Here is a 26,912-nt window from a genome sequence, read left to right as displayed (position 1 = left end):
ATTAAAATAATTAATTACATTAATGTGCTTTAATATTGAGGTAATTTATTAAATTATCTTCATATATTTGACATTAAGGGCTAATCTTCATATATTAGACATTAAGAGCTAAGAGCTTTGTAGGATACATAGATGTAAAAGCCCGGGTCCAAATCTCATCTTTTGCTTGAACATGTTAATAACAAACTTTGGTGGACTACTCATATTGTGCATAACTCAAGGCAGCTGCTAAGAAGCAAGTAGTCGTCAAGCCACCATCTTCGTTTTCCCCATATGAGAATTAGTCCACCTGAAATCAGTTCTATATTGTAGAATACAACCACTTCGATGTACTCCATTTGTGCAGAGCACTGCCAGAAACATCATAGAAGATGACTTGAACTTCATTTTCAGTAATTTGCATAGACATGAAACCTTGCCCGTCATAGTAAAACTTTGTTTCGTCTAGATTCATCCAACTCATGTCACCCCTCCACGCCTTTGATCCACCCCCGCTTGTGAAGAACTGCAATGGACTGCACAAGTAGAGAGGTACGTGACTAATATCAGTATCTTAGCACTCACTTTACTGGTACTGATAATTTGCTCTTAGATGAACCTCTTATATTGTTATTTGAATTATTTGAGTATGACAAGATTGTGTTTACTCGGCAAAAAGCATGCATAAATTTACTAGCCCTTGTCATGTAATATACCTGTCTCGGCTACTGATGTGTTCCAAGCAATGGTCATGTCCGTTTATGTAGAAATCGACGTTATTTGCCTGAAATATTTGTGATAATTTGCAGAAGATAGAGCAGTTTAGTTCTGAAAAGCATGTTGTCTTCACATTTTTGTTGATGTTAGCTAATCAAAAACAGATAATATTGTACCTGAAGGATTGGGAGAAGCTGTACAACAAGCTCTTGAGTATTACCATGATGCCCATCACTTTTAATAGGATGATGACCCACCACTATCTTCCATTTTGCTGTTGATTCTTTTAGTGCCATATCCAGATCCTGTTAAGATCCAAATTTAGTTATCAATTGTTGTCTCTCATCTCTAAAAGGGCTTCTTTCCTTTAACAACCACTTTCCATTACTTTAAACTTCCCAAATAAGTGGAGTACAATGCCATTCCCACTTAAATATAGTTTTATATTATGTTACTCATATTCTTCATTTTGTCTCGGAGTACCCGTGTCGGATACTCGACACTTGGTCATGAACACTTGGAGCGGACTCGGACACTTATTTTAGGTAAAAAAAAACATGTGCATTTTTCAGAATTTTACCGAGTCCGACACATTGACACGTGTTCGTGTCGGACACTTCTAACCGAGCCCAAGTAACCTAACTTTAATATATAAGCCAGCATCACATATATGCAATGCAAAGCTTTTGGCACTATGATATGTACAGGTGCTTTGATGAGCATGTACCTTTAACAGATTGGCCAAATATTTCTTTCTGGGCATAACGCCTCTCCAGTCATACACTTGATCCTCAGGATCCGTAAAATATTTATCTTGAAAAGGCGTCGTATCTATGAAGAATATTTCCGCAACATCTTTCACATAAAATAGAACATTGATCATTAGAAATCAAATCGGATATGTCAAGTATTTTACATTACGAGGAGGGTCAGATGCACGTAGATTAGGTTACCAGTATTCAGTATAAAAGATTTCAAGCAAACCCAGCGACTATCCTTTTGTTTAAGAAAAGAACTGGACTGTGCCAGGGCATCGCCTCTGTAGTCATGATTTCCCAAAACTGCAGTACACAGAAAACTATGATCATAAGTTTCATTACAATTTATCATCTGAACCAAGGTCCGGCTCCCTGACATACGTATGATGCAACATATTATCATTAACTCTAGATTATTTATGAAAATACAAGGATTGATGTATTTTTCAGTGGGATGATTACTCATTCTAGGAATTTTCATTATATAGCGATTTTTTTCCGCTGAATATAGCTGCTTATAATCGATTGTTGTGGACCATTATTGATAAACCGAAGTGCAGTGTTGTGTGATTGGCTTACCAGTGTACCAGGGCTTTTGTAAGCTGGAAGCAGTGTAGATATTGGTAAAAGAGTCTTCAAAAGCAGGATCATATTCACTGGTCAATCCCTTGTCATAAAAGTTGTCACCAGTTGAGATGATAAAATCTAGGTCCAGTGTTTCTCCGATTCTTCCCATCTTCAACATGTCAATATGTGATGATCAGAAAATAATAGGAAACGACCCATTTGCGACTAATTTAGTTCACAACAGTACAAAGGCGACACAATCATATCTTCTTATTTGATTTTTTTAAAAATATAATAAAATAATTGTTGTTTAAAATATAAGTAATCAAAAAGTTATTTTATTACAATGATAATTTCTATAATAATCTAAAAAAAATATTTTAATAACACTTTCCTGGGGTGAGGGTGAGGGAGATGAAAAAGAAAGGAAATATAAAAAATGCAGCAAAGTAAGAGGGGGAAATGTTCATTCTCTCTCACCTCAAAAATTTAGGTAAAAAAGTGATTAGAATGGACTTTTTTTACCTAATCAAACTCTTATTTTTATTTACATAAACTCATTATAAGTAAAGGAGATATGTTCATTTTCTCTCATCTCAAAAATTTAGGTAAAAAAGTGATTAGAGTGGATTTTTTTTCTCTAATCAAACTCTTATTTTTATTTACATAAACTCATTATAAGTAAAGGAGATATGTTCATTACTTATAATGAGTTTATGTTCATTATAAGAGAGGGAGATATGTTCATTTTCTCTCATCTCAAAAATTTAGGTAAAAAAGTGATTAGAGTGGATTTTTTTCTCTAATCAAACTCTTATTTTTATTTACATAAACTCATTATAAGTAAAGGAGATACTCGAAGTTGAGAAGAAACTCATCTGAATGCAGCAATTGTTTAGGTGCTCTAGTTCAGTCTTGGAGGCCCCATGGGGCCATCTAATGGATGGAATTGTGTATGAAAAGATTATGCTTTCATGTCGTAGCTCATAACTTTAGAATCTTGGAATCCCGAAGGCATTATCCCTTAATTTTTCTTAAAGGTATATGAACAACCACGCATGACACGTTCTATAAATAGTGTAGTTCAACTAATATGTCTAGTCATAATTGGCCACTGTGGTCCGATGATTAAAACTAAAATTCGTACGTGACAATTGTGTATAAATCTGTGCAAAATTTCCATCTCCGAGTCCTCAAGCTTAGAAGAATTTAGTTAAAATCAATTTTCAAAATTTTAAGACCAAGGTTTTAGAATTGATCTTAATAATTAAATGTTAAGTACAAGTCTGGTCCATACTGGATTATCCCGACAGTACGAAAGGGAAAAAGTGAAATATATATTATAGATTAAGTTTTTTTTTAATTTTTATCTTTTTAATATACTCAATTTATCAATCATCACAAAAATTACTAAAATATTACCATGTCTCCAATAGAAGAAAAATCCACTCACTAATTTACAAATTTCTCCCATTAATCTTCATAACATGATTTACTGCAGTATTGAATACGCTTCGATTTAGTTTAAAAAATTATTTTTCGAAAAAACTCCAATAAATCTCTGATATTTCTTCGTAAAGATGTAGACTCGTTACTGGAAAAGTAGATATAGTATAAAAAAATGTATACGCAATGCATTTATAATAAAGAAAATGTTCAACTTTGCGGTAGCTTTCGAATAAAAAAAAAAATTAATATATTATTACATTAGCTTAAAAAGCTATTAAAATGGTGTAAAAAATTTATTGTTTAGACGGCAAGACAAGACGACCAACACCTTCCCCAGGTAAACCTAAAACTAAATTAAGAACCGTTTGGCTAGTGTGTGCCCATGGGCACATGCTAAGTGCGGAAATTTTTGTATTTGAGAGATTTTTGTATTTGGAAAATTTTGATTGGTGTGGTTGGTGTATTTGCAGGGGGTCCACCATTATCATGAGATAGGAGCCAATCAAAATGATCCAAGCACAAAATTTTCCACGCTTAGCATGTACTGGGTACATCATAGAAAAACCGAATTAAGAATAGTAAACGTGCATACCAAACCAAACTACGTACAAAAATTAATGAGTGGGACTATTTACTGTTTGTTTGATTGGATATGTCTGCAACGTTTTTCATGTCCCATTTGTAAGTAATATTAACGTGTTACGTACTTACGTGTACTTCAATTTATATAACTACTCTCCTGTTTGGCTGTTTACTCTGTCCGTCCCAAATTTAGATGAGTTAGTTGACTTTGAATACGTAATGGGTGCATTAATCGTTTAGTTTCGAAATTCATTTTTTGAAATTTTCTTTTATAAGTGAAAATTTTATGTTTAAATTTTTATTTGCAAAAATAAAATTTTAAAAATAAATAATATAATTATGCCGTCAATGGACTTTAGAGTGTGTGTCCGAAGTCAACGAGCTGATCTAATTTGGGATGGAGCCATCAAGTAAATAATAGTACGTGTCTTGCGTAGTTGCGTGGTTAATTAAATACTCCCTCCGTCCCATTTTATGTGACCTCATTTCCTTTTTGGGACGTCCCAAAAAGAATGAACCTAGAATACTTACTATTTTTGAACACTACTTTTTACTATTACACCCACTAACTCTATATTTTATACTCTCTTATTATTAAATAAACACTATTACACCCACTACTTTTCTCCACTATCCCAAATCTATTATTAAATATTGACAGGTCCCACCACTTTACCCACTTTTCAACTACATTTACTACTTTTTTCTTAATCTCCGTGAAAGTCAAACCCATTCATATAAAATGGGACGGAGGTAGTAAAATATAGCATTAATAGTGGATTAGGTTGCTCATCATAGTGGTTGGTTCATGACTTTCGAATCCACTAATCTACTGTACACTTTTAATTAGCCTGAACAGATTAGTCTCGTAATTCTGATTCCGTCACTGTGTAGTTGTGTATATAGATGAGATGATGAGTAGAGGATGATCAGTGTGTTAATATACCTGAAAAGCAACTTGAGACTGATTATGAGTTCCTTTTCTCCCCCAGTCTCCAACCACCAGAAAGCTGAGAAGCAAAGCTGATGAATCAGGGTGATGGACTAGTGTTTCAAGCTCAGCTCTAGCAAGATTCATGTCATTGTTGAGCACCAAACACATCACTGAAATGGAGATCACCATCTTAAGAGCATGTTGAAGATGGTGATTGAGAGCCATGGTGATAGTTTCTGATGGACTGAGGACAAAGGGAGAGAGGACAGATAGAATTGATATGGGAAGCTTCGTGTGATGCTCCCACAGTGTCTTTATATGTGAGAAGGCACAAGTGTTTGGTGTATATATAGACAAAGAGGTCATGCAATGCAAGTAGTGGTTATTAGGATCATGCAACTGATGGTGATTAGTTTTTTGATGGGATAAAATTGAAGTGAAATGTTGTAGGCATTAAAAGTTTATGAATATGAATTTTTAGATGGGATGGATATTCGGTGGAATAATGGAAGGGAGGCTGAGAGCTAGATAATTAAGAAAAGGAAAATATCTGGTAATAAAAAAAAACATTCCATTAAAATTATACAAGTATTTGTCACATAATTTGAAAACAAAATTGTGACATAATTGGGATAGGTAGCGTTACTTTAAAAATACCTCCCTCCGCCCAACAGTGATATCGGGGATGATGACGGACACGAATTTTAATATTTTAATAAATAATAGTCATGCAATTTATTTTTTATATATATTTTTCTGTATATTTTTAACTACTTATAATTATATTTATCTTATATTTTCTTTCAAAAAATTAGAAAATTTTGAAAAGAGGGTTTCTAGTGGCGCCACCTAGCATCCCGTGTATCCTCCTTTATACACACACACAGATATATATATATATAGATTTGTTTGAGAATTTGAATTTGAATTTCATTTGAAATCTACGCATTCAATATTACATGGTGTACTTGATGGGGATTTTAAAGGATTTTTTTGATTCAAGGGTATTTAATTGGGATTGTTTAACATCATTAAAATCTTGAGGTATTCAATTGAAATTCTAAATCATGCTATAAAATTTAGTGGTATTCAATCAGGATTTTAAATTATGCTTAAAAATCAGATGGGATTCAATTAAGATTGTTTAAAATCCAATAAAATCTGATGGTATTAAAATGTAAATCGATTTTTTCTTTTGGATTTCATAAAATGATGGATTTTGTGGGATTTCTAAGTGTATTTTAAGTTTTTTGAAATCCAACCAAAATTCATGAGATTTTGAAGCATTTTGCTTAAATCTTAAAAAAATTATATCAATTCTGCGACATTTATCAAGAATCCGCACAAAATCAAGATCACGGATAATTCATTAAATTTCATTGAATTAAAAACAATTTATTAAGATTCTAATCGAATACACCCCATTAGTATCAATCTGAGAATTTGAAATAACAACTCAAATACTCTCATTTAGAATCCATCATTTGAAATCAAATTAATATTTTCAACGGCCCCTTAAAGTATTTCACTATCTTTTTTATCTATTTCTCGCTCTTTCCCTTCGCCTTCTTATGAAGTGGAATGTATAACTTCATCAGCATTTTTCAAATATTACGCAAACTAATAACAATAATATATTTTAATACATTATTATTGAAGTGGTGGATTTAAATTTAAGTAACGATATATAATCGGATGCTATTAAACTTGTCAGTATCACTATCTTTTCAATTGATTAGAAAAGCAGAAATATTTTTCATACAAGAAACTCTTGTTTCTCTGCTGATTTTAGCTGGAAGAGGATTTGAACATACAATTTTATTGGTTAAAATTATAAAGTTATTTATAAGTTCACATAAATATTACAAAAAAACAGAGAACAAAGGAGGTGATTATGTTCACATATTTTATTTTATTAATATGTATTTATATTTTTAGTTTTCAAATATTCGACATATTCATGTGCAATGGATAAGGAGTGATCCGCAGGCCAACCAGTGTCCATTATTGGCGTGCATTATTCGTTAAAAAACACCGAACAGGGTTCCTAACAGCTAGGAGCGGATAGAGTTGTGGGTTATGAGGGTTATGATTACATGTTTGATAAAGTAAAAATCAAGATCCAATCAAAATAATTGCATTATAATCAATAATATTATTTAAATTATTTATAAATAAATGAATATAATATTCAGATAATCAAAAACATCATTAAATTAAAAAATTATGATTGATATAACAAAACTCTGATCATGGACGTCATAAAAGCTAAAATATATGATGTGAAATAAGGTGGCATGTTCTGTTTAGGTAAGGATAAAAATGTGTATCAGAACCAGTGTTGTAAAAAGCGGGAATCGGACTTAGTCGGTGAAGGCACCGTCCAACGATTAATCGGATAATCGGAGATTAATCGGAGTGATTAATCGGATCATTAATCGTAATCAATTTAATATTATTTTTTAAATTATATATATTAATATAATTATATATAGTATAAATTTATAGTCATATAAAATTAAAAGATTAATGATTCTATATAACATAAAACATGCTTTTATATACATATACAAGTCCAATCATCTCATATATAAACTTGAATTTAATTAATTCTGCGAAGAAAGATATTGCAAATTTATGTAATTAGAGTTTAGAAGCTAATATTTAAAGATTGAAAGGTAATAAAAACAACTTTAAAATCTGTGTTTTGTCATTTCCGTGCCTTTTGTTTTATTTAAAATTAAATTTAAAATTTAAAAAAAAATTCTTTTTATTTTAAAATTTTTAAATTCACCGATTTTTGACCGACTTTTTCCGATTAATCCCGACTTTTGACCGATTAATCCCGATTTCGACCGATTTTCAGAAAAAAACGATTTTTTCACCGATTAACGCTTAATCGAGACGGTGACCAACCGAACAGCGATTTATCGGCGATTAATCCCGATTAATCGCCGACTTTTAGAACATTGATCAGAACCGAGAAAGTAATCCTATTAAGAAGTATTTGTATTATGTCTAAATTAATATAAAATTACTAGCCTATACGGATTAACATAAGTTTTGGAAGTATAACTTTATATCACCTAAAAGTGATGACTTGAGGACAATTGGATAGCCGAGTTTATTTTCTGTTGTGGATATCGAGTTCGATCAAAAAATATTACAACAGATACTAATTTGTAAGGCATATGATTTAGATTAGCATATTTAAGAAATTGTGGATGTGATTTTTTTTGATATCCGGGGTGAGTGGGAGATCGTTGTATCTTCAGGGGAGAAATAAAACAGATGGGGAATGTGAGATGAAACTAGAACAGTTCAAAATTGTGCCATACTCCTTTAAACATAAACAGCCTGTTTGCTGTGTCATCCATTACTTTCTATGTTGGCTTCTCTTTCATTTATTAATTTATAGCAAAAATTTCGTCGTTTATTTATCGATACTTATATGCCATATTGATTTTTGCTAAATCCATATTTTATTCGTTGGTGTGCATTATTTGCTAGAAATAGATAAGTTTAATGGTCCTATGGGATCCATTATTGCAATACTTTGTGCGGTGTTTGCCATCAAGACAGAAAGTTATTGATTCCTTGCTTGATTGGAAATAAAAGTACTAATTTTTGTTTGGTTTGGGAGAACAGAATGAAAAATGAAGTCTTGAAAAAAGTTAAGTTAGTACAAAATTAGTCTGATGAGATTTAGAGAAAAGAATCGGGATAAAAGAGAATGGAGTATTCGACCTCGAATTGAGAATGTGATCTTTAATACACGGTGTGAAGGAATGAAATGGAAGAACGAAGGAGAATTCTTAACAATTACGTTCCTGTATCATGCATGTCCATTTTCTCTTCTATTATTTTTGTTCTGCGATCTTTGATCCGTGAGTTATTCCGTAATTTTGTGCATGCATGTTGGTTCATGTTGATATGCACGAAACAGAATGAAAATCAAATCGCCCATGAAGATGTACCATCCATGATATATTCGTCACCGCGACCATGGGCGGATCTATGCAGCCGGAAATACGCGCCAATAGACAAATGAAAAATTTTTTTCGCTTAAAATTATGATGTAATATGTATGTTTTATTAAGTGTATTCTCAGAAAAAAGTGAAGTGCTCGTGTCAGCAATTATATCATGATTAGAATTGTTTTTCATTTTTCTTTATATTTGTGCTATCAGGAAGTGGAGATGATAGTACTCAATTTTTAGCATCTTTAATAGTAAGAAAAATGTTTAACTTATAAGTTAAATCCAAAAAATTGAACTTGTGACATGCAACTTTACGAGTAATAATAAAAATCACTTTAGTATAATACAGTCTGCAACCGAGAGAAATAAAATTTGAAAATTTTGGTCTCATTAGTGAGAACTAAGAACAGTTCCGGTGGGAGCCCAATCAGTTACCTCGGACTCTCAAAATGACTTGGTCATCTATATTATAAATCATTTATGGGTCTTAGAAAAAGTGGTCCTGTAGAATGGTGGCCACAGGCCCACAGCCCATTTCATGTTACTAATATGTTATGATATTTTGTATGCATGCAGTCATATTAATAGGATTCACTGAAGATGAAGAAAGGGTTTTTACATTGCACGAACTTTTCCAGCTTTTTACAAATCCATTTGATGCTTATTTAAGTAGGGCTTAAGAATGTGAGAAATGGGCTATTGGATTGTGGATGCTCTAAAGCTTGCTGAAATAGTGCAATTTGATATGATAATCACCGGGGTATCATGTATGCAAACTGATCAAATATACTCAGAAGCATGGGGTGGAGCATGGTCGTAGAAATCAGGAATCGAAACTAATTAATGATCTGTGGATTCGGAAATTTTTACGGAATTTTAATCAAATCGAAGTAAAAGCGGTAAAATATTTTGAAGAATTAATCGGGATTTTTCAACAAATCAGACTTATGCAAAGGGTGTGATGTAGGCGGATCTTAGCCTGCTCCTTGGATTTAGAGCATGTTATCGTTAAGACCTCAACTCTAAAAATACATATTAATTCACACCTAAACGGAGAGATGCTTTTTAATATGTAAAGGAAAATGCTTGCATTCCTCAATCATCACTAATTTAATTGTTTAGCAGTCTAGGAAGCAAATCCCCATGTATGCAGTCATGCCATGTTTCTGGATTTTAGACCTACAACATAACGAATAGCAAGGAGACACTTGACTATTACCGTTATGATAGATCGCTATGCTTTAATATTTGCAAGTTTATTACCTTGAACTAGGTAACCTACGAGTCTTCGATAGGTGTTATGAAAGTAAAGCACTCAAGCCACAGAGCTTCTGTGAAAGATGATTAGTTATAAATGGCAACATAAAACTTAGAACATGGTTCGTTGATGATATACAACTAACATGAAGCTGATAACAACAAAGTTACAAAGTAGTACTTTAAGCTGGATTGCAGTAATGGTTTAAAACTGATGCAGAGCTGCTATGTAATTCAGCCGATTTTTTGAACTTGGTGGATATTGGAGTGGACTCAAGTTGATTAGTCAATACTCAAACTTTATCAAAGTGCTGAAGCATGTTGAAGATTGTAAGATCCCGTGGTGGCATTCTGAGAAAAGGGCTGCAGGTATGGCCTTCGACACTGGTTTGTGTGTGATGCCTCTTGCGCAAAGTTTTTAGAGTAGGAGTCTCTGTAGTAGGGGCAGTGACCCTTTGCTCTTTCCAAATTTGCTGTTCTGATATCTTCTTCAAGTTATTAGAAAATTGTTCATCTTGCATGCTTCCATTCTGTGCATATGTAAGAGGCTGAATCAGACTTCTATGATTTAACAACTATTTATAGCGACAGCTTAGTGTTGTTGCAGCTAATGTTTAGGTTAATTACATGGAAATGAAGGCAAGTGAGCAACAAACTGCGCTTTTAGCCATTTTCAGAATTTTAAAGATCAGATAACTTTAGAGAAGTGAAAAATGCAAACACTTACATTCATAACAGAAGAGTTAAGCATAGGGCATGTGACAGGGTGATCCTCATCTAATGGCTCAATGGGATGTTCAATCGGCCCAAACTCAAAATCACGAATTTCAGTCTCATTTCCGCTCCTTACAATCATACAATTTCGAAAGGGATCTGTGCCCTCAATCTTCTCCTGCAATAAGCAAGCACATAAACAAGCAACTTATGTTACAAATTAAAGTACTCTAAAAATATTTAACTTACCAAATCATCCTGACATGAAAAACCCATATAGAGAAATGCCATAAGATTTTGCCACAAGGTCCACTAGAGAAAAGAAAGTAAATTAACCAGTTGTAACTTAGAGGGCAAAGAGTGATAGATGTACAATAATTACCTGAAACAGAATTGCAGAGACAATAGCAGCATTGTGGGGTATCTTTAACAATGAAAAAAGATAAGAAAGATTCTCACAATTCACAAATATATTCTCAATCTCCTCTTACTAAACCTTTTCCTTTCTCCTTTGGGTCCCTGTGTCTGCATGCATTGTGTGAGGGATAGAAACTCTGAAACTCTGCTCTCTCTCCTTTTTACCTTCTGTTTTACCTTTAAGAACAGTATCCTGCCGTCTGTTTATTTTCATTTTTTTGAAAAATACCAACCTCTCCAGTATTAATCTACCCTTCAATGATCCGCGCGATTTGTATTTATGTAGTGGTTGGATCATACATTATTAATATCCATGCATACATCAAGACCTTGGTCCTTATAGCTTCTGCTATGCTCGTGCCGGAGTTTTGTGCATTGGGTACAAGTTTCCGTATGCTATAGCAATTCTGAAGATGGTACCATCTATGAAACAATCATATGAATATATAGTAGCAGCCTAGCAGGAGTTGCATATGCCAATTATAACAGAATAGCAGTAAAAATAGAGAGGCAACCAGAAAGGTGCATGGTAGATTTGAATCATAAAGAAATAGGTAGAGTAATACTGGAATATAAGATGGAACTTTAATGATAAGAATGATGACCGAAATGATTTAAATTTGTGTAGTTGTAGCCTTGTAGGATCATACATTATCAATGCCTATGCATACTAGGATCCTTCTAGCTTTTTATTTATGTGGAAGATTTTGATTGACAGAAATTTTTGTTTATAACTGGAGTCAATGAAAATCCGTCATCTAACTAAAAAGTAATCGCCGTTCATATTATACCAGTACTAAAGCTAATAGAGTATCAATCAACTATAATAATACATGAGTGTTTATATATATATTTTTTTGAACTTTTTTGCTTTTTTTTCTGAAAAGAAATATCCAAAAAACATAGTAGAATTTTTGCTGCATCCATTCAAAAGTATAAGCAGCTCCGGGCTGGCCCGTTACAGGAGCATACGATGGAAGTTTTAATGATACGAATGATTACTGAATATGACCATTTGGAGACAACAAAATCACAATATTGAATATTTGGTGACAGTAGAGAAAGAGGCTGCACATAGTCAGAAATTTGCAGCTGGATGAGTTGCTCAAGAAGGAAGAAAATAAAAGGAAACTTAAAGAGTGAAGATGCCTGCCTTTATTCGCATAGCTCGTTTTTTCTGATAATTAAACATACACGCCCTCCACGCTCTTTGACAAGGTTCAAATGCTCGACTTCCGGTCACTTATATTAGACTCTTTGCGAATTGCGGGAGAACAGTAGTTATACATTATGGGACATTTGTATCGTGGGTGAGAATGAGAATAAGAAATATGAATAAAAGATATGGGAATGAGGGATGTGAAATGGGTATCCCAAAAAGAGTTTAGAGGAATGATTGAGGATTGGGATTCTTCATCCTTGTCACAAAATTGTTAATCCAAACACAATACATGGTTTTGATGTTCCAATTACGGTTAACCGGGTTCATTAACCATGAACCAAACACACTCAGCCTGACTGGTTTGTGTTCTTATCTTTTTACAAAATTTTATGCATTCATGCCAAATCTCTGACGGTATGAATTCACCGAACACATGTAGAAGATCGAAATACCACTCAAATGCAATTAGACTATCACCAAAATCCATAGAGATGAAACATGAAACTACAACCTGAAAATGACTTGAAATTCTTATATATTCACATTGTTATCAAATCTTAGTACTAGCTTTAACAATCCTACGAAATTATCGTAAAAATTCACATACTGTCAGACCTGCAATATTATCTTCCAAGCATAAAAGAGCAGGTACACATTTATTTTTGTTAATTATTATCACTATCATTCACTCACATTCAAGTACTTGTTTTAAATTGACATGTTATGATGATACAGATGAGTCGATGACCTGTCTATTAGCAGACTGAAGATCGATTCTCGACTTTACAATTTAAGATGATCTTTCCTTTGCGTACCCTTGTGGCCCTATCATTCAAGTAAGAAACAAGTAGATTAAAAATTCCTTTCATATCCATTAAAAAAAAAGTAGGAAATTCCTTTCATACCGATAGTCAATAGTTTGATGATGTAGTTTATCGATGGTAAAGAGTCTGAAACTTGTTAAAGATCAAATAGATGCGTGAAATGTAATTATATATAAGAAAATCCTTATACAAGTTTGGTGAAAGTCCATCCAAATCTAACTCAAAATATAACCAAATGATGCCTCCAACCAACAAATTTCTTTTCTCAATCTATATTCCACGTCTTAATTTTTCTTTTTTATAAAATTAACGTTAAGATAATATAATACTCCCTCCGTTCCTTTTTAGTTGTCATCTTTGGTTCGGTTTTGTACCGGTAAAATTGAACAAAATTTGACTGAGATTTATTAATATTTTATCAATTAATAAAATACAAAAAATATGTCATCGGAAATAATTTTTAATCTATTTTAAAATGTAATTTTCAGTTTTTTAAATAATGAAAGGATGACTTATTATCTTTGTTCAAAAAATAGTCAATTTGACCAATAAAAATAGAATGTCATAATTAAAAAGAGACGGGGGAGTAATATATAATGACTTAGAGTCTACTATATCTCTAATGAGGTCGAAATTTTAGTTAAAAATAATTAATGTATGTTATAGATAAAAATTATAGAAGTTATGTTAAATTTCACTCAACTAAAATATTGTTGTTTTCTAAAATTTTGACCAACATTCAGAGATAGTAACATGATTTAAAATTATCTACTATCATGTTAAATAATGTATTTTATTTATAAAAATTTATAATAATAATAATATACTCCCTTCGTCTTTTAATACTTTTCTTGTTTGCCTTTATCACGTTTGTCAATACACATTTTTGATCGTTAGTATCTTTCATTTTGTATTAGTATTAAATATAAAATCTCCACCGTATTAAAATACTCATGAATACGAATCCAACAAGATCACTCACGACTATATTTAGTCGTATAGATTACACGTAAATTAGTAATTTGTCTCGTGTTTTGAACCGTACTGACATCTCAAACGAGCAAAGTAAAAAGAAACTGAGGGAGTACTATTTTAAAACATAACAAATCCATATTTTGAATTTTATCAAAAAAATTCTCATAGGTTCTATTAGGTTTTGTAAATTTTAAACAATATCTTACATATTCAATTTAGTTAATCGCTTGGAGATTCTCATGAATAATATAAAATAAACGGTGTCACAAAAATATAATAATGTATTAGTTAAATTCCGATAAATTTGATTCACATTCTAACTATTATTCCGATAAATACATATTTTATAATCAAATTCTTTTTATTTATCTATAAAGATTACCATAATTGAGAGAACCGAGATTTATTAACCGTTAACAGCAGTGACGCAAAATAACGGTCCAACCTCGTCCAATTGACAGCAGCAGCTAATTAGTGGGTCAACAAACCAACCAGCGAAAACCCTAATCATCTTACACACATAAATACACACACTCTTCTCCTCTCTCCCACCTGTAAACCCTAGAAAACACACACTAAAACACACACATACATAATCGAATTCTTCGTGGTTGCTGGCTCAACGAGATGGACGTGCACAGCTTGGCAGTGATTCTCCAAGCTGCACTCAGCCCCAATCCTCATGAGCGCAAAGCCGCGGAAGATAGCCTCAATCAGGTCCTCTTTTTTTTTTTTTTTAAAAATTGATTTGTGTGATTTAATGATTGTGTATGTGTTTGTGGCTGATTTGAGATTGATTTAGGTGATAATTAGTTGTGAAGTGATTGGAGTTAGGATTTCGTGTTTTTGTGTGTTGAATTTTGGTAAATTGGTGAAGTGGATGGTGTTGTGTGTCGCGGAGAACATGTTTTAGCGTGATAAGAGGTGTTCTCAATCATGTTTTGCGAGTAATTAGCCATGTATTGGTACATTCATACACAAAGACAAAGTGTGTGTTTTTCGGAGAGCAAAGGTTAAAGTAATTTTTGCTGAACTGTTGGTTGAGTATTGATTGAGAATTTTATATTGTGATCAAGAATTTAGGTGGCGTCCGGGCTTTTTTCCAATGATTTTTCACTCGTTTTGTAGCTATGAAAACCATATTGTATATTGTTTTGGATACAATTCCTGAAATTGACTGGACATTTTTATTAATGATGTGTATATCACTTGATTGCATACTATTGATTGTGGTACTTACTTAGTTTTTGTTATTGTGCAGTTCCAGTATACGCCTCAGCATTTGGTGCGGATGTTGCAGATCATTGTAGATGGAAACTGTGACTTGGCGGTACGACAAGTTGCGAGTATTCATTTCAAGAATTTCGTTTCTAAAAACTGGTCACCTCATGATCCAGGTATGGTCTGGTTTACTCTAATACATTGTTGGGGTGAGCCTGAACTCGTTGCTTGATCTTGGTTCTTATTTCTGCATCTTGTGTGGTGTAGATGAACAATCAAAGATCCTGCCAGGTGATAAAGATTTAATCAGGCAGAATATTCTCGTGTTTGTGGTCCAGGTTCCTCCATTGTTGAGGTAAGTTTTATATGTCTTACAGAATTTCTGTGCTGAGCAAGTCTCTTAGTACGTTTCTGTACATTTTGACAGGGTACAACTTGGCGAGTGCCTCAAGACTATCATATATTCAGACTACCCTGAGCAGTGGCCCAGTCTTTTACACTGGGTAAAGCATAATCTACAAGATCAACAAGTTTATGGAGCTTTATTTGTGTTGAGGCTACTTTCAAGAAAATATGAGTAAGTGACTTTGATGCTCGAGTGTTTATAGAAAGGAAAAAATAACTTAGAATCTGTTGCAGAAGTAGCCGAAATTAGCCATGTGGTTCTTCTAGATCTCTTAAAGATAAATTGTCACAGCAACTTATTTCCTCATTTTAATTAATAATATATTTTTTTGCTTACTATTTTGTAATTTTTTTAAAAGATATATATGCAGTGGACTATTGGCACTAATATGTAGGTCACTTTAGCCACAAAAGAAAATAAAATTCCCTTGGAAAATCTTCTCCATTATATGTATATATTTATTAGTTAGAAGCATTCTCATTTTTCACAATCGTATAGGTTTAAATCAGACGAAGAGAGGACACCGGTGTATCACATTGTTGAAGAAACATTTCCTCATCTGCTAAGCATATTCAACAGGCTTGTGCAAGTTGATAATCCTTCAATTGAAGTAGCAGACTTGATTAAGCTCATCTGCAAAATATTTTGGTCTTCCATATATGTATGTTCTTGCAGTTAGTTTTTTTATGTGCTCATTAAAATTAAATTTTGTATCTAGCTTACATTTCTCACTGCTTAAATGATATTTATAAGAATATAGGAGGAATATAGGAGGAATTTCTAATGATGCCAAGCATATTTTATGTTTTCTGGAAACAATTCCTCTCAAAAAATAAACTTTGAATATCTTGTTCCGTTCATTGATCAATAGTGTGAGTGTGTGGCTTATCTATATGTATAAAAAAATTAAAAATCCTTGAGATCCTCCTACTTTAAGAGACTAAGCTGCTATAGCAAATTTTTTAGATGATTGTCTCTGCTCTGTTGATTGAGAGTAAATAATGCATTATAGAATATCCAGTCTTAACTCTTTCCAAAAAATTTCAGTTGGAGATTCCGAAGCAATTGTTTGATCCAAGTGTGTTCAATGCTTGGATGGTTCTACTCTTGAATATCTTAGAGAGACCTGTTCCTTCAGAAGGAGAACCTTCTGATCCGGATCTCAGGAAATCTTGGGGTTGGTGGAAGGTCAAGAAGTGGACAGTTCACATTTTGAACCGGCTTTATACACGGTGAGTTTATTGATATGAATTATTTGGTTATTAATATCTTTTAAGTTTATTATCTGATTTTCGGTGCATTTTCCTCTACAGTTTTGGAGATTTGAAACTTCGAAACCCAGAAAATAAAGCTTTTGCTCAAATGTTCCAGAAAAATTTTGCAGCGAAAATTATGGAATGCCATTTAAATTTGTTAAACGTGATTCGACTTGGAGGCTATCTGCCTGATAGAGTTACCAATCTTACTTTGCAATATTTAAGCAACAGGTATTTGTTTTATTTAAAATAAACTGATTCAGTGTCAACTTTCTTTGTGCAATTATTGTCGTCATGCCTCTACTTTCTTGTGTAATTATCTAAAAATGTGTTGGCTTTTGCCAAATCATGTTAACCTGTCAAAGGGACTTCAAGCCTATGAATATGGAAAATAAACATCGAGTTAAACTTGATATTGTGCTCACTGTCATTCCACACACTGATTAGATGTTGGCACTGCATCGCTGTTATGATTTTGTACATTGTACTTATTATGTGTTTTTTTGACTCCTGTACAGTGTATCGAAGAATAACACATATGCTCTGCTTCAACCAAGACTTGATGTTGTACTGTTTGAAATCATTTTTCCTCTCATGTGCTTTAATGACAATGATCAAAAGCTTTGGGAAGAAGACCCACATGAATATGTGAGGAAGGGTTATGGTAAGGCATCCAAATTGACCATTTATATGCTTATGTAGTATGAAGAAAATCTGTTCTAGTCACTTAAGTGAAAAACAGTGACCATATTTGAGTGAAGCTAGTTTATAGCCAGTGGTAAGAACTTATTGAGTATTTGACGTTCCAAAGGAAATGTGAATGATATGGCTTTAGACTGTTGCATAGATGGAGATGGGTGATGTTAGATATTTTCTTTATGGGCATGAGGGGCAGCTGCATTTTTCATATTGGAAAAGGCCGAAGCTGTGCAGTTGGAGGGGTACTTGTTTTATGGGCTATCTTAGAATGGGTTGGCCCGTGTTGTAAATGAGAGGGGCTGAGCTCTATATTGATCATGTATCGTTCATTAAAAAGTATCGAACTCGAACTCGAGCTCAGAACGAGCCAAAAAATATTTTCGAGCTTGCTGATTCCTAAAGGATATGTATCATTCACGAGAACAGCTCGTGAACACAGGTCACGAGTTTTCTCATGAGTTTGTGCTCACGAGCAATGAATGAAGATTGCTCACGAGCAACGAATGAAGATTTCTCCCAAGCTTGTTCAGGAATTTGTGCTCACAAGTTAATAAAAAATATACTAGTTAATATAATTATATTACCAAGTCTGTTATTATGACATAAATTTTATTATTATTTAGTAATAAAAGCTATGTTTTAGAACTATATTGTGATCAAGTTCAGCTTGTATATCAATCTATTCTTAAATTCGTCTTTAAAATTGACTCGTTTAAGAACTGAACTGAACTCGAACAAAGCTAATCATGAGTTTATCAGCTCATTTACAGCCCTACCCACGGGTTTTTGCCAATGTTAGAAGATTGAAGTTTGAGCAGTCGTCGATTGTCTACAAAGAGATTTTCTGTAACTATGTTCTTGCAACATTATTTTAGTTCTCAATATAACACTTTATATAAGTTACGTGTACCATTGAAGGTGGGAATGTTGAAGAAGGTTAATTTTTTCCTGGACAGTTTGTAGCTGCTTTGTTTGGGACACTTGTTGCTAGTGTTTATTGCTTCATTTATTGTTCTTGGCCAGCAAAAGTACTTCTCATGCTCTGTTCTGTAGTATTGAGTATTTTATTAGCTGTTTTGGGTTCTATATTGTTGCCAGGTAGTGGTGATATTTCTTGATTTTCAAAGGGTTTAGATATTAATGAGATTTAGGAGCATACTGGTAAGATTTTATCATACTTTGGTGTTTGGTTTGGCAGGAGAGCTATAGAAGTTGTTTTATCGACAAGAAAATGGCTAATCCAGTAAAGATTAACAGCATTAGGTCCATTTTATTCTGTATTTTTTGTTCAACTTTTGATGGGGAGGGGATTAAGGTTATTGATTAGAGGCTTTTAGCAGTTTAATAAGGATTTACATGTGGCTTGGTTTTTTTTTTCCTGATCTGGTGTTCCAGCCACTTTCGGGAATATGAGGACTCACATTCGTCGTTCTTTTCGTAAAATAATTCTTCATGGAAGTGATTTAGGTGTCAGTCATTAGCATTTTGTTTATTCTGCTAAGCTGCTATATTTACATACCTAGAATGTATTGTAACTTGACTTGTTTTCTCCTTGCTTGCAGATATTATTGAAGATTTATATAGTCCTAGAACTGCTGCCATGGATTTTGTTAGTGAGTTAATTAGAAAGCGTGGAAAAGAGAACCTTCAGAAATTTGTACTATACATTGTGGAGATTTTTAAGAGGTAGACATAGTAGTGTAATAATTATATATTAGGACGATGTATTCTGTCTGATACATGTTTATAACCAGATACGATGAGACACCGGCGGAATATAAACCTTATCGACAGAAAGATGGCGCCCTACTTGCAATAGGAGTACTGTGTGATAAACTGAAACAAACTGAACCATACAAGTCTGAGCTTGAGAGGATGTTAGTACAACATGTGTTTCCTGAATTTAGCAGCCCTTTTGGTCATCTTAGAGCTAAGGTACTTTTCTCTATATCTCAATGTCTTATTCGGTTCCGTATGAATAACAACAGATTCCTATAATCCAATGTAGATGGTTCTGAAAGCAGAACACCAATAATCTGAAATTTTATATTTATGATCCTGGTCGAGTTCCATCTCTGCATTGTTCCATAATGAACATGGATTGCATAATCTTGTTACAGTATTTGTAGTTCTCTCTCTCATCCCAGATCTCCTGTGGTTGTAATGTCAGGCTGCATGGGTTGCTGGACAATATGCTCATATTAGCTTCTCGGATATGAACAATTTTCGTAAAGCATTACAAATTGTTGTGGCGGGGATGCGAGACCCAGAGCTACCAGTTCGTGTTGATTCTGTTTTTGCATTACGCTCATTTGTTGAAGCCTGCAAGGGTAGACTTTTGCTTGGTTTCAGAATACCTTTTGTTTTTTTCTCCTTAAATTGATTGACTTATGTTTTTTTGACAAAGATTGACTTATGTTTTAGTTGTACGTTAAATTGCAGATTTAGATGAAATTCGACCAATGCTTCCACAACTACTTGATGGTATATCATTTACACAATTGTTCACTCATAGTGTCTTTACTCTTTACACCCTTGTGTAATATTTTGTTTTTTTTTCCAGAATTTTTCAAGCTTATGAATGAAATTGAAAATGAAGATCTTGTATTTACTCTTGAAACTATCGTGGACAAGTTTGGAGAGGAGATGGCACCCTATGCTCTTGGATTGTGTCAGAATCTGGTGATCTATCAATCAAAATGCTATTTGTCAAAACATACTATTTTAGCTACTTCTTAATGTGTTTTTTAAAATTCAATTATTATCTAGGCTGCTGCATTTTGGAAGTGTATGAACACTGCTGAGGCTGATGATGAAGCTGATGATCCAGGTGCCTTGGCAGCAGTTGGTTGCTTGCGTGCCATAAGTACAATACTCGAGTCAGTAAGCAGTCTTCCTCATCTTTTTGTCCATATTGAGCCAACTCTGCTTCCGATAATGCGTAGAATGCTGACAACTGACGGACAAGGTACATATTCCCAGTGCTATGAGATTTGGATATACCTTCTTGCTTACGAGTAATTTTTTAAACTTCTGCATGTTTGCGTTTATCTGCATTAAAATTATTGCTTTATTCAAATACATTTATGATACAGAGTTTTGGGGAAGTGTGCTTTATGGTAGCAGGATTTATGATACAAGGTGGATGAGCTGTGTAATAAGTTTATAATAATATACTGTTAGCTTAACATTGTGTTCAGTCCTCAGTCCTAACCATTCCTGTCCCAACTCCCAACCACCACGTAAATGAATTAGAAGAAGAGATCAAAGCATGGTGAAACATAAGATATGTTGTTCAAGAAACACAATCCTCCTTATTTTCAACTTGCGCATGTCATCTTTTTACTAGTGGATTTTTCTCATTCTACTGGATCAGGATAACTAGAATTGCTTACTCTGAATACAAAAAGATTATCTTACTACACCTAGCTATACTGTCTTTCCGATGAAAGTTTAATATTCTAATCGTTGAGTTCCATTTTATCTTTCCAATGGAAGTTTACATGTACTTATCTAATCTATTTTTTTTGTCTGCAGAGGTCCTTGAAGAAGTTTTGGAGATAGTCTCATATATGACCTTTTTCTCACCATCGATATCCTTGGATATGTGGACTCTTTGGCCATTAATGACGGAAGCCCTGGGTGAATGGGCTATTGATTTTTTTTCAAGTATGTTTTTATTCAAATGTAAACAGCAAATAATTTGTCGACAAGCCCCCATTACAACACCCCCTTCCCTTCCCCCATGTTTTTCTTCACACTATGTTCTCAATTCAGGATAGGAAAGAATAGAAATAAATTATTTTCTTCTCTCCTGATCTTTCCAAAAATGCGAAGAAAATTTTAGAGACAATTATATGAAGTATTTCTATCCAAACCTCTAGTTTCTTTTCCCGTCACTCCTAAAAAAATCTTTCAGGAACAAGTTTTACATATAAATCCTTTCACTTCTTTTTTTTTCCCCTCCAAAACAATGTCTCTGAAATACACTGTTGGTTTCTTTTGGATGTTATAACATAGGACATGCATGTACTAATTGTATAGATTTCAGAGTAAGTGATACTTTATAGTTTAGGATCCACAGAAAGATTTTATATAGTTAAATGGATATTTATAAATACCACAATGGTGTTACTACAAAATCATCTGGACATTAGGGGGTTCTGAGAATGGATAGCCATCTAATTCTGCATCGAAATCATAGTTCACATGACAAATAGATCTAAGCAATTTTGTTGGGGCTTCTCTTGTTGTCCAAATCCAGAAAGCTTTGCATTTTTATGCTAAAACATGACTTGTTTAATTGATCTTAATAGCTGACGAGGAATGGTAACTGGAATCTGTTGTCTGTTAAATATTTATGTTTACTGTACAAGGACATCTATTTGATATAGGAAGTGCAAAATATAGTAACTTATTATATGTCAGACATTTGAGGTTGTCTTTAATGCATTTTTTTATGGTACGTTCTTACGAAGTTTATCTTTGTATGTCCAGATATTTTGGTTCCATTGGATAACTTTATATCTAGAAGTACAACTCATTTCCTCTCCTGCAAGGAACCAGACTACCAGCAAAGTCTTTGGAATGTGATTTCATCTGTAAGCTGACTTGTCTCCAAATTCATCTATTATACAGTCCATTTCATATCAAGTATTATTTACTTATAGTTTTCTTATTTGTGTTTTTTGTCTTCATCATAGATTATGGGAGATAAAAATTTGGAGGACAATGATATCGAGCCTGCACCTAAGCTTATTGAAGTGATGCTCCTGAACTGCCGGGGACAGGTGGATCATTGGGTTGAACCATATATTAGAATCACAGTTGAACGTTTGCGTGTAACTGAGAGACCTTATTTGAAATGCCTTTTGATCCAAGTGGTAAGAATCTCGGAGTCTCCTAAGAACACCTTGTTGACCTGGGAAAATGGACTGCACTTGAAAGCTGAAATATTAATTTTTCTTATTTTTCTTGATTGTGAATTGTTTTAACTCTCTTACTAGGTATTCTCGCGTACTTTTAGTCTTTGATAGTTTGCATCTAGAGTAATGTCATTTTGTTTGGGTTCATGTGATTTCGAAAGTGCATAGTACCTGTGGTAGCTAAATTTGTATTATGTATGACATGAAGACACTATTCAGTAAACACTCTGGCTAATGGTTTAATTTGCAAACGACATGTTTCAGAGAACATACTGGCTAATGGTACACTAATTTGCAAAAAGCCAAAAACTAACTCAAGTTCTTAGACAGTGATATTTTATATCTTGTTGTAGCATTTTTATGTATGCTAAAAGTAAAACGTCTTTTAATTTTCTGCAGATTGCTGATGCCCTTTACTACAATTCAGCTTTGACTCTCAATATATTGCATAAACTTGGTATCGCTACGGAGGTATTTAATCATTGGTTCCAAATGCTGCAGCAAACAAAAAAAAGTGGTACCAAGGCCAATTTTAAGAGGTGAACTGTCTTTGGCTTAAGGCACTTGTTCTCTGTGTGCAGCAGAATTGTTAATTGCTTAAAAGTGTATCATGTGGGTGTCTCAGGGAACATGATAAAAAGATTTGCTGCTTGGGTTTAACGTCACTGCTTCCACTTCCTGTGGACCAGTTGCCAGGAGAAGCATTGGAACGTGTTTTCAAGGCCACTCTTGATCTGCTTGTTGCGTACAAAGATCAAGTAGCAGGTCAGTAGTCTCTCCTTCCTTTCTCCTTTGGTTTGATGTCTTCTCGCTTGTGAAAGATTATTTCAGGTCGCCAATGAATTTGTAGATAGCTTGGTATGTCTTCCTTCTATTAAATCATGTTTCATACTTTACCTCTGTAGAAGCGTCAAAAGAAGAGGAGGTCGAGGACATTGATGATATGGGCAGTTTCCAGTCGGATGATGAGGATGACGATGCTGATGCGTCTGACAAGGAAATGGGGGTTGATGCTGAGGACGGAGATGAAGCTAGTAGTGCAAGACATAAAAAATTTGCGGCACAGGTTTGTCACACTTTTTATATACTTTTTAAAGGTACAATCAGAAAAATGGTGACCCCCTATTTGAAGAAGAAAGCCCTTTTGCAACTGCTAATTAGTTTTCTAAAATGCAAGAAACTATACTTATGGTCATACCGAATGTATTTAAGTTGTACTAGTATATCATTATTTTATCGTAATACCATCATTTTCTGCTAAGCGCCAAGTATATGTGTTGTGGGACAAAAATGTGTCCATCACATGCACCAGTTTTGGTTACAGCACTGTATGTAGAATGAGGGTGTAATAATTCCGTTAGCATCCAAAAAAGTTATTAATCAGCAATATAATGTGTCTGATGTAGTATATAATGCCTATGATGTGGTGATTTAAAATTTTCAAAATAGGGTTACACGTGAAGTTTAAAGTATTGGGGATTAGTAGTTTAAGTCTGTGGTTCAAAGGATTCCCAGTTATCAATCAAGACAAACAAATTTGTCAAACTTTACTGCAAGCAAATGAAGTTTTTTATGACAGCCATCTTGAATGTATCTCTAGGTTCTCTCCACTATGCTATTAAAAATTACCCACTTTTAGTCATAGGTACCAAGTGAAACTGCTCTTTAAATTGATTTCATACTGTTCTAAATTGTGTAAGATTTCACGAGTATTCCAGTATTCCACATCTTTCCAATATCTTTCTTTGTAAACCATTTCATTTTTGTTAAGGAGACAAAGCTAGATGGTAAGTAATATCTTCTACAAGGGTCTAAAATACATGTAACACTTAAAAGTTTGACCAATCGTGTGTCTGTCACCCTGATGTGTACTTTAATATCTCTACCAAATGCTTGCTCATTTGTACACAACACCTTTCCTATCTAACTCATCTGATCAAGCGTGTGTTGTATATGTTTAGTCAGAGTAATTTTACATATTTAAGAAAAGTTGTAACAGTACACCTGCAGTTGCAATGCAATGCTCATAGAGATACAAATGAATAAACATTAGATTGCTAAGAATACAAAAGTAAATACTAAGGTGTTAACTATGCAATTAATCAAACATTACAGGGGCTACAGGTATCTTAGCCTTTTTTATGGAAAAGAGTTTGATATGTATCGGTATCTTAGCCTTTTTTATGGAAAAGAGTGTGATATGTATCACAACTGATATTTGTAATTACATTTAAGTCCCAATTTTTATGACCTTAGATTTTAAGATTGATTTCCTGAATTCAAGATACAGGTGTTAATATCAAAATATTATAACCTATTTTCGGCCCAGTAAAAGGAAAAATTAAATAATTTAAAAGCTCATTTGGTACGAGTATATGCTGAATTATATATATGTGTGTGTGTGCGTGCGCGCGACCGCGCGTCTTCAATTTGTTTGTAGTTATAATATCATTGTATACTGTATCATGTATTTTTTATGCTCCTAGTTATTGGCATTTAATTTTTGTAGATATATCTTACTATAGATGAAAATATGGCATTGTAGGCAAGCGGTTTCCATTCAGATGATGAAGACGATGACTATGACTCGGATGATGACTTCAGTGATGATGAAATACTTCAGTCGCCCATTGATGAGGTTGACCCCTTTGTTTTCTTTGTGGATACAATCAAAGGTATAACCTCTGTGACTGTTTCTTCCCATCTTTACATAGTTTGAGTTTAGAATACATAAAGTTTGGTAGGCTAATATGTGGCACTCATTTACTGTGTCAACCTTTTGTATCTAGCTTTGCAAGCATCCGATCCATTGAGGTTCCAGAACCTTACACAAACGCTAGACTTCCATTTTCAAGCACTAGCCAATGGTGTTGCTCAGCACGCGGAGCAGAGACGAGTTGAGATAGAGAAAGAAAAGTTGGAAAAGGCATCAGCTGTCAGAGTTGCTTCTTAATTTGGAGGCAGGCCCGCAGTTATTGCACAAGTGTTGCATCAATACAATTTGGTTACTCAATTCATTAAGTTATGCTGGTAGTCAAACCAGGAGTATTGCAGTCAAGTGTGAAGTTTTGCAATCATTTACCAGTCATGGCAAGAGATGAGTCACGGAGGGTCATCTATTGTTGTATGTCTTGATCGAAATATGAAAAAAGAAACAGGGAATTCAGAAATTCCTTATTTTTGATTGCGTAGGCTGGGAGATGCTATTCCCAGTGTCGGGTGAGTCGGGGTGAGTGGTCTGATTGTTCAATGTAGCGTCCTTGTTGGAATTTTGTGTAATTTTAGATTATAAGTTAATACAGGTCTAGTCCCACTTAGGAGGGAATATTTATTGATTGTAACCCTCAGGTGCATGGCCACTAGCCTTTTTATCTTGGAGGGTGGTATATTTGATTTTTGGAAGTTGCCGCGGTTACTTATAAATATATTTTTTGGTTCTCCCGCGTCATAAATTTGGGGATGTATTTCAAACAATGATTTGGATGTGGACACATCCCATTGCAGAGAGTAAAGTTAAGTGTATTTTTTCTACAAATACAGTTAAATAAAAAGCAACAATGTATGATGTATGTATATCCATATGCATGAAGTTGCTATATACAGGGATAGAGCTAGGATTTTGCTATGATTTTAGCCTAGCGGGGGCAAAAAATATATTCTGTTGCAAAAATAACTTTATTACCACAAGTTCGGATTCAAACTTGTGCCTTCATTAGAAAAGTGCAGCTCTACAACAATGGGGCAAAACAAATTTTTTACTAAAAATGTTGGAGATATATATATTAGTTGGCCAATATGTTATCTAAATCCAATATGAAAGTAAATATATCTAAAGTTGGCAATCTCTTAGATATGATGACAAAAATCCTGAGTCGAACTTGAACTTGATCCCTGGATTTGTTTACAAAACGACTAAAACAAACTTCGGCTCAACTATCCTCCGTGAACAAATACAATTCATGAACAATCTTGATATATTTTTTAATTTTCTTTACCAAATTTATTTTTGTATAATATTTAATATATAATCGTGAATAGAATAAATGATTGAGAACAAATGAGTAATCCCACTTAAAATGATCCGTTATAA

General features: G+C 33.7%; 3 protein-coding genes across 3 annotated transcripts; 1 reads left to right on the top strand and 2 right to left on the bottom strand.

Moving 5' to 3' along the window:
* Positions 1-25: 25 nt before the first annotated feature.
* Positions 26-5,398, bottom strand: LOC108199426 (purple acid phosphatase 8). Its single transcript, XM_017367233.2, has 7 exons — positions 4,999-5,398; positions 2,034-2,190; positions 1,650-1,757; positions 1,424-1,551; positions 873-1,001; positions 696-763; positions 26-515 (listed from the first exon to the last, which is right to left on the bottom strand). The coding sequence occupies exons 1-7, from the start codon at positions 5,350-5,352 to the stop codon at positions 302-304; spliced, it is 1,158 nt and encodes a 385-aa protein (XP_017222722.2). The 5' UTR covers positions 5,353-5,398; the 3' UTR covers positions 26-301.
* A 4,937-nt stretch (positions 5,399-10,335) lies between these two features.
* LOC108198974 (uncharacterized) lies at positions 10,336-11,403 on the bottom strand. Its single transcript, XM_064082600.1, has 4 exons — positions 11,320-11,403; positions 11,187-11,249; positions 10,951-11,115; positions 10,336-10,753 (listed from the first exon to the last, which is right to left on the bottom strand). The coding sequence occupies exons 2-4, from the start codon at positions 11,226-11,228 to the stop codon at positions 10,517-10,519; spliced, it is 444 nt and encodes a 147-aa protein (XP_063938670.1). The 5' UTR covers positions 11,229-11,249; positions 11,320-11,403; the 3' UTR covers positions 10,336-10,516.
* Positions 11,404-14,757: 3,354 nt separating this feature from the next.
* LOC108199507 (importin beta-like SAD2) lies at positions 14,758-26,260 on the top strand. Its single transcript, XM_017367340.2, has 22 exons — positions 14,758-15,032; positions 15,577-15,712; positions 15,804-15,891; positions 15,964-16,113; positions 16,441-16,603; positions 16,990-17,174; positions 17,256-17,429; positions 17,717-17,862; positions 19,460-19,583; positions 19,652-19,832; positions 20,068-20,227; positions 20,340-20,381; positions 20,461-20,579; positions 20,667-20,865; positions 21,435-21,566; positions 22,395-22,498; positions 22,601-22,780; positions 23,222-23,361; positions 23,448-23,587; positions 23,728-23,888; positions 25,368-25,497; positions 25,612-26,260. The coding sequence occupies exons 1-22, from the start codon at positions 14,943-14,945 to the stop codon at positions 25,773-25,775; spliced, it is 3,108 nt and encodes a 1,035-aa protein (XP_017222829.1). The 5' UTR covers positions 14,758-14,942; the 3' UTR covers positions 25,776-26,260.
* The last annotated feature ends 652 nt before the right edge of the window (positions 26,261-26,912 follow it).

Source organism: Daucus carota, chromosome 8 (assembly GCF_001625215.2).
Source record: "Daucus carota subsp. sativus chromosome 8, DH1 v3.0, whole genome shotgun sequence".
NCBI lineage: Eukaryota > Viridiplantae > Streptophyta > Magnoliopsida > Apiales > Apiaceae > Daucus > Daucus carota.
This window is presented reverse-complemented; position numbering and strand designations above follow the sequence as displayed.

What these genes read in the sequence shown, in the direction of transcription:
- LOC108199426 (XM_017367233.2), bottom strand. Translation starts at nt 5,352, where the DNA reads ATGACCTCTTTGTCTATATATACACCAAACACTTGTGCCTTCTCACAT. An exon ending in AGTCTCAAGTTGCTTTTCAG is followed by an intron (nt 2,191 to 4,998) that starts GTATATTAACAC and finishes GACATGTTGAAG; the next exon opens with ATGGGAAGAATCGGAGAAAC. An exon ending in ACAAAAGCCCTGGTACACTG is followed by an intron (nt 1,758 to 2,033) that starts GTAAGCCAATCA and finishes TGTGTACTGCAG; the next exon opens with TTTTGGGAAATCATGACTAC.
- LOC108199507 (XM_017367340.2), top strand. Translation starts at nt 14,943, where the DNA reads ATGGACGTGCACAGCTTGGCAGTGATTCTCCAAGCTGCACTCAGCCCC. An exon ending in CTACTTTCAAGAAAATATGA is followed by an intron (nt 16,114 to 16,440) that starts GTAAGTGACTTT and finishes ACAATCGTATAG; the next exon opens with GTTTAAATCAGACGAAGAGA. An exon ending in TTTGGAATGTGATTTCATCT is followed by an intron (nt 22,499 to 22,600) that starts GTAAGCTGACTT and finishes TCTTCATCATAG; the next exon opens with ATTATGGGAGATAAAAATTT.
- LOC108198974 (XM_064082600.1), bottom strand. Translation starts at nt 11,228, where the DNA reads ATGGCATTTCTCTATATGGGTTTTTCATGTCAGGATGATTTG. An exon ending in TTTCATGTCAGGATGATTTG is followed by an intron (nt 11,116 to 11,186) that starts GTAAGTTAAATA and finishes TGCTTATTGCAG; the next exon opens with GAGAAGATTGAGGGCACAGA. An exon ending in TTAACTCTTCTGTTATGAAT is followed by an intron (nt 10,754 to 10,950) that starts GTAAGTGTTTGC and finishes ACATATGCACAG; the next exon opens with AATGGAAGCATGCAAGATGA.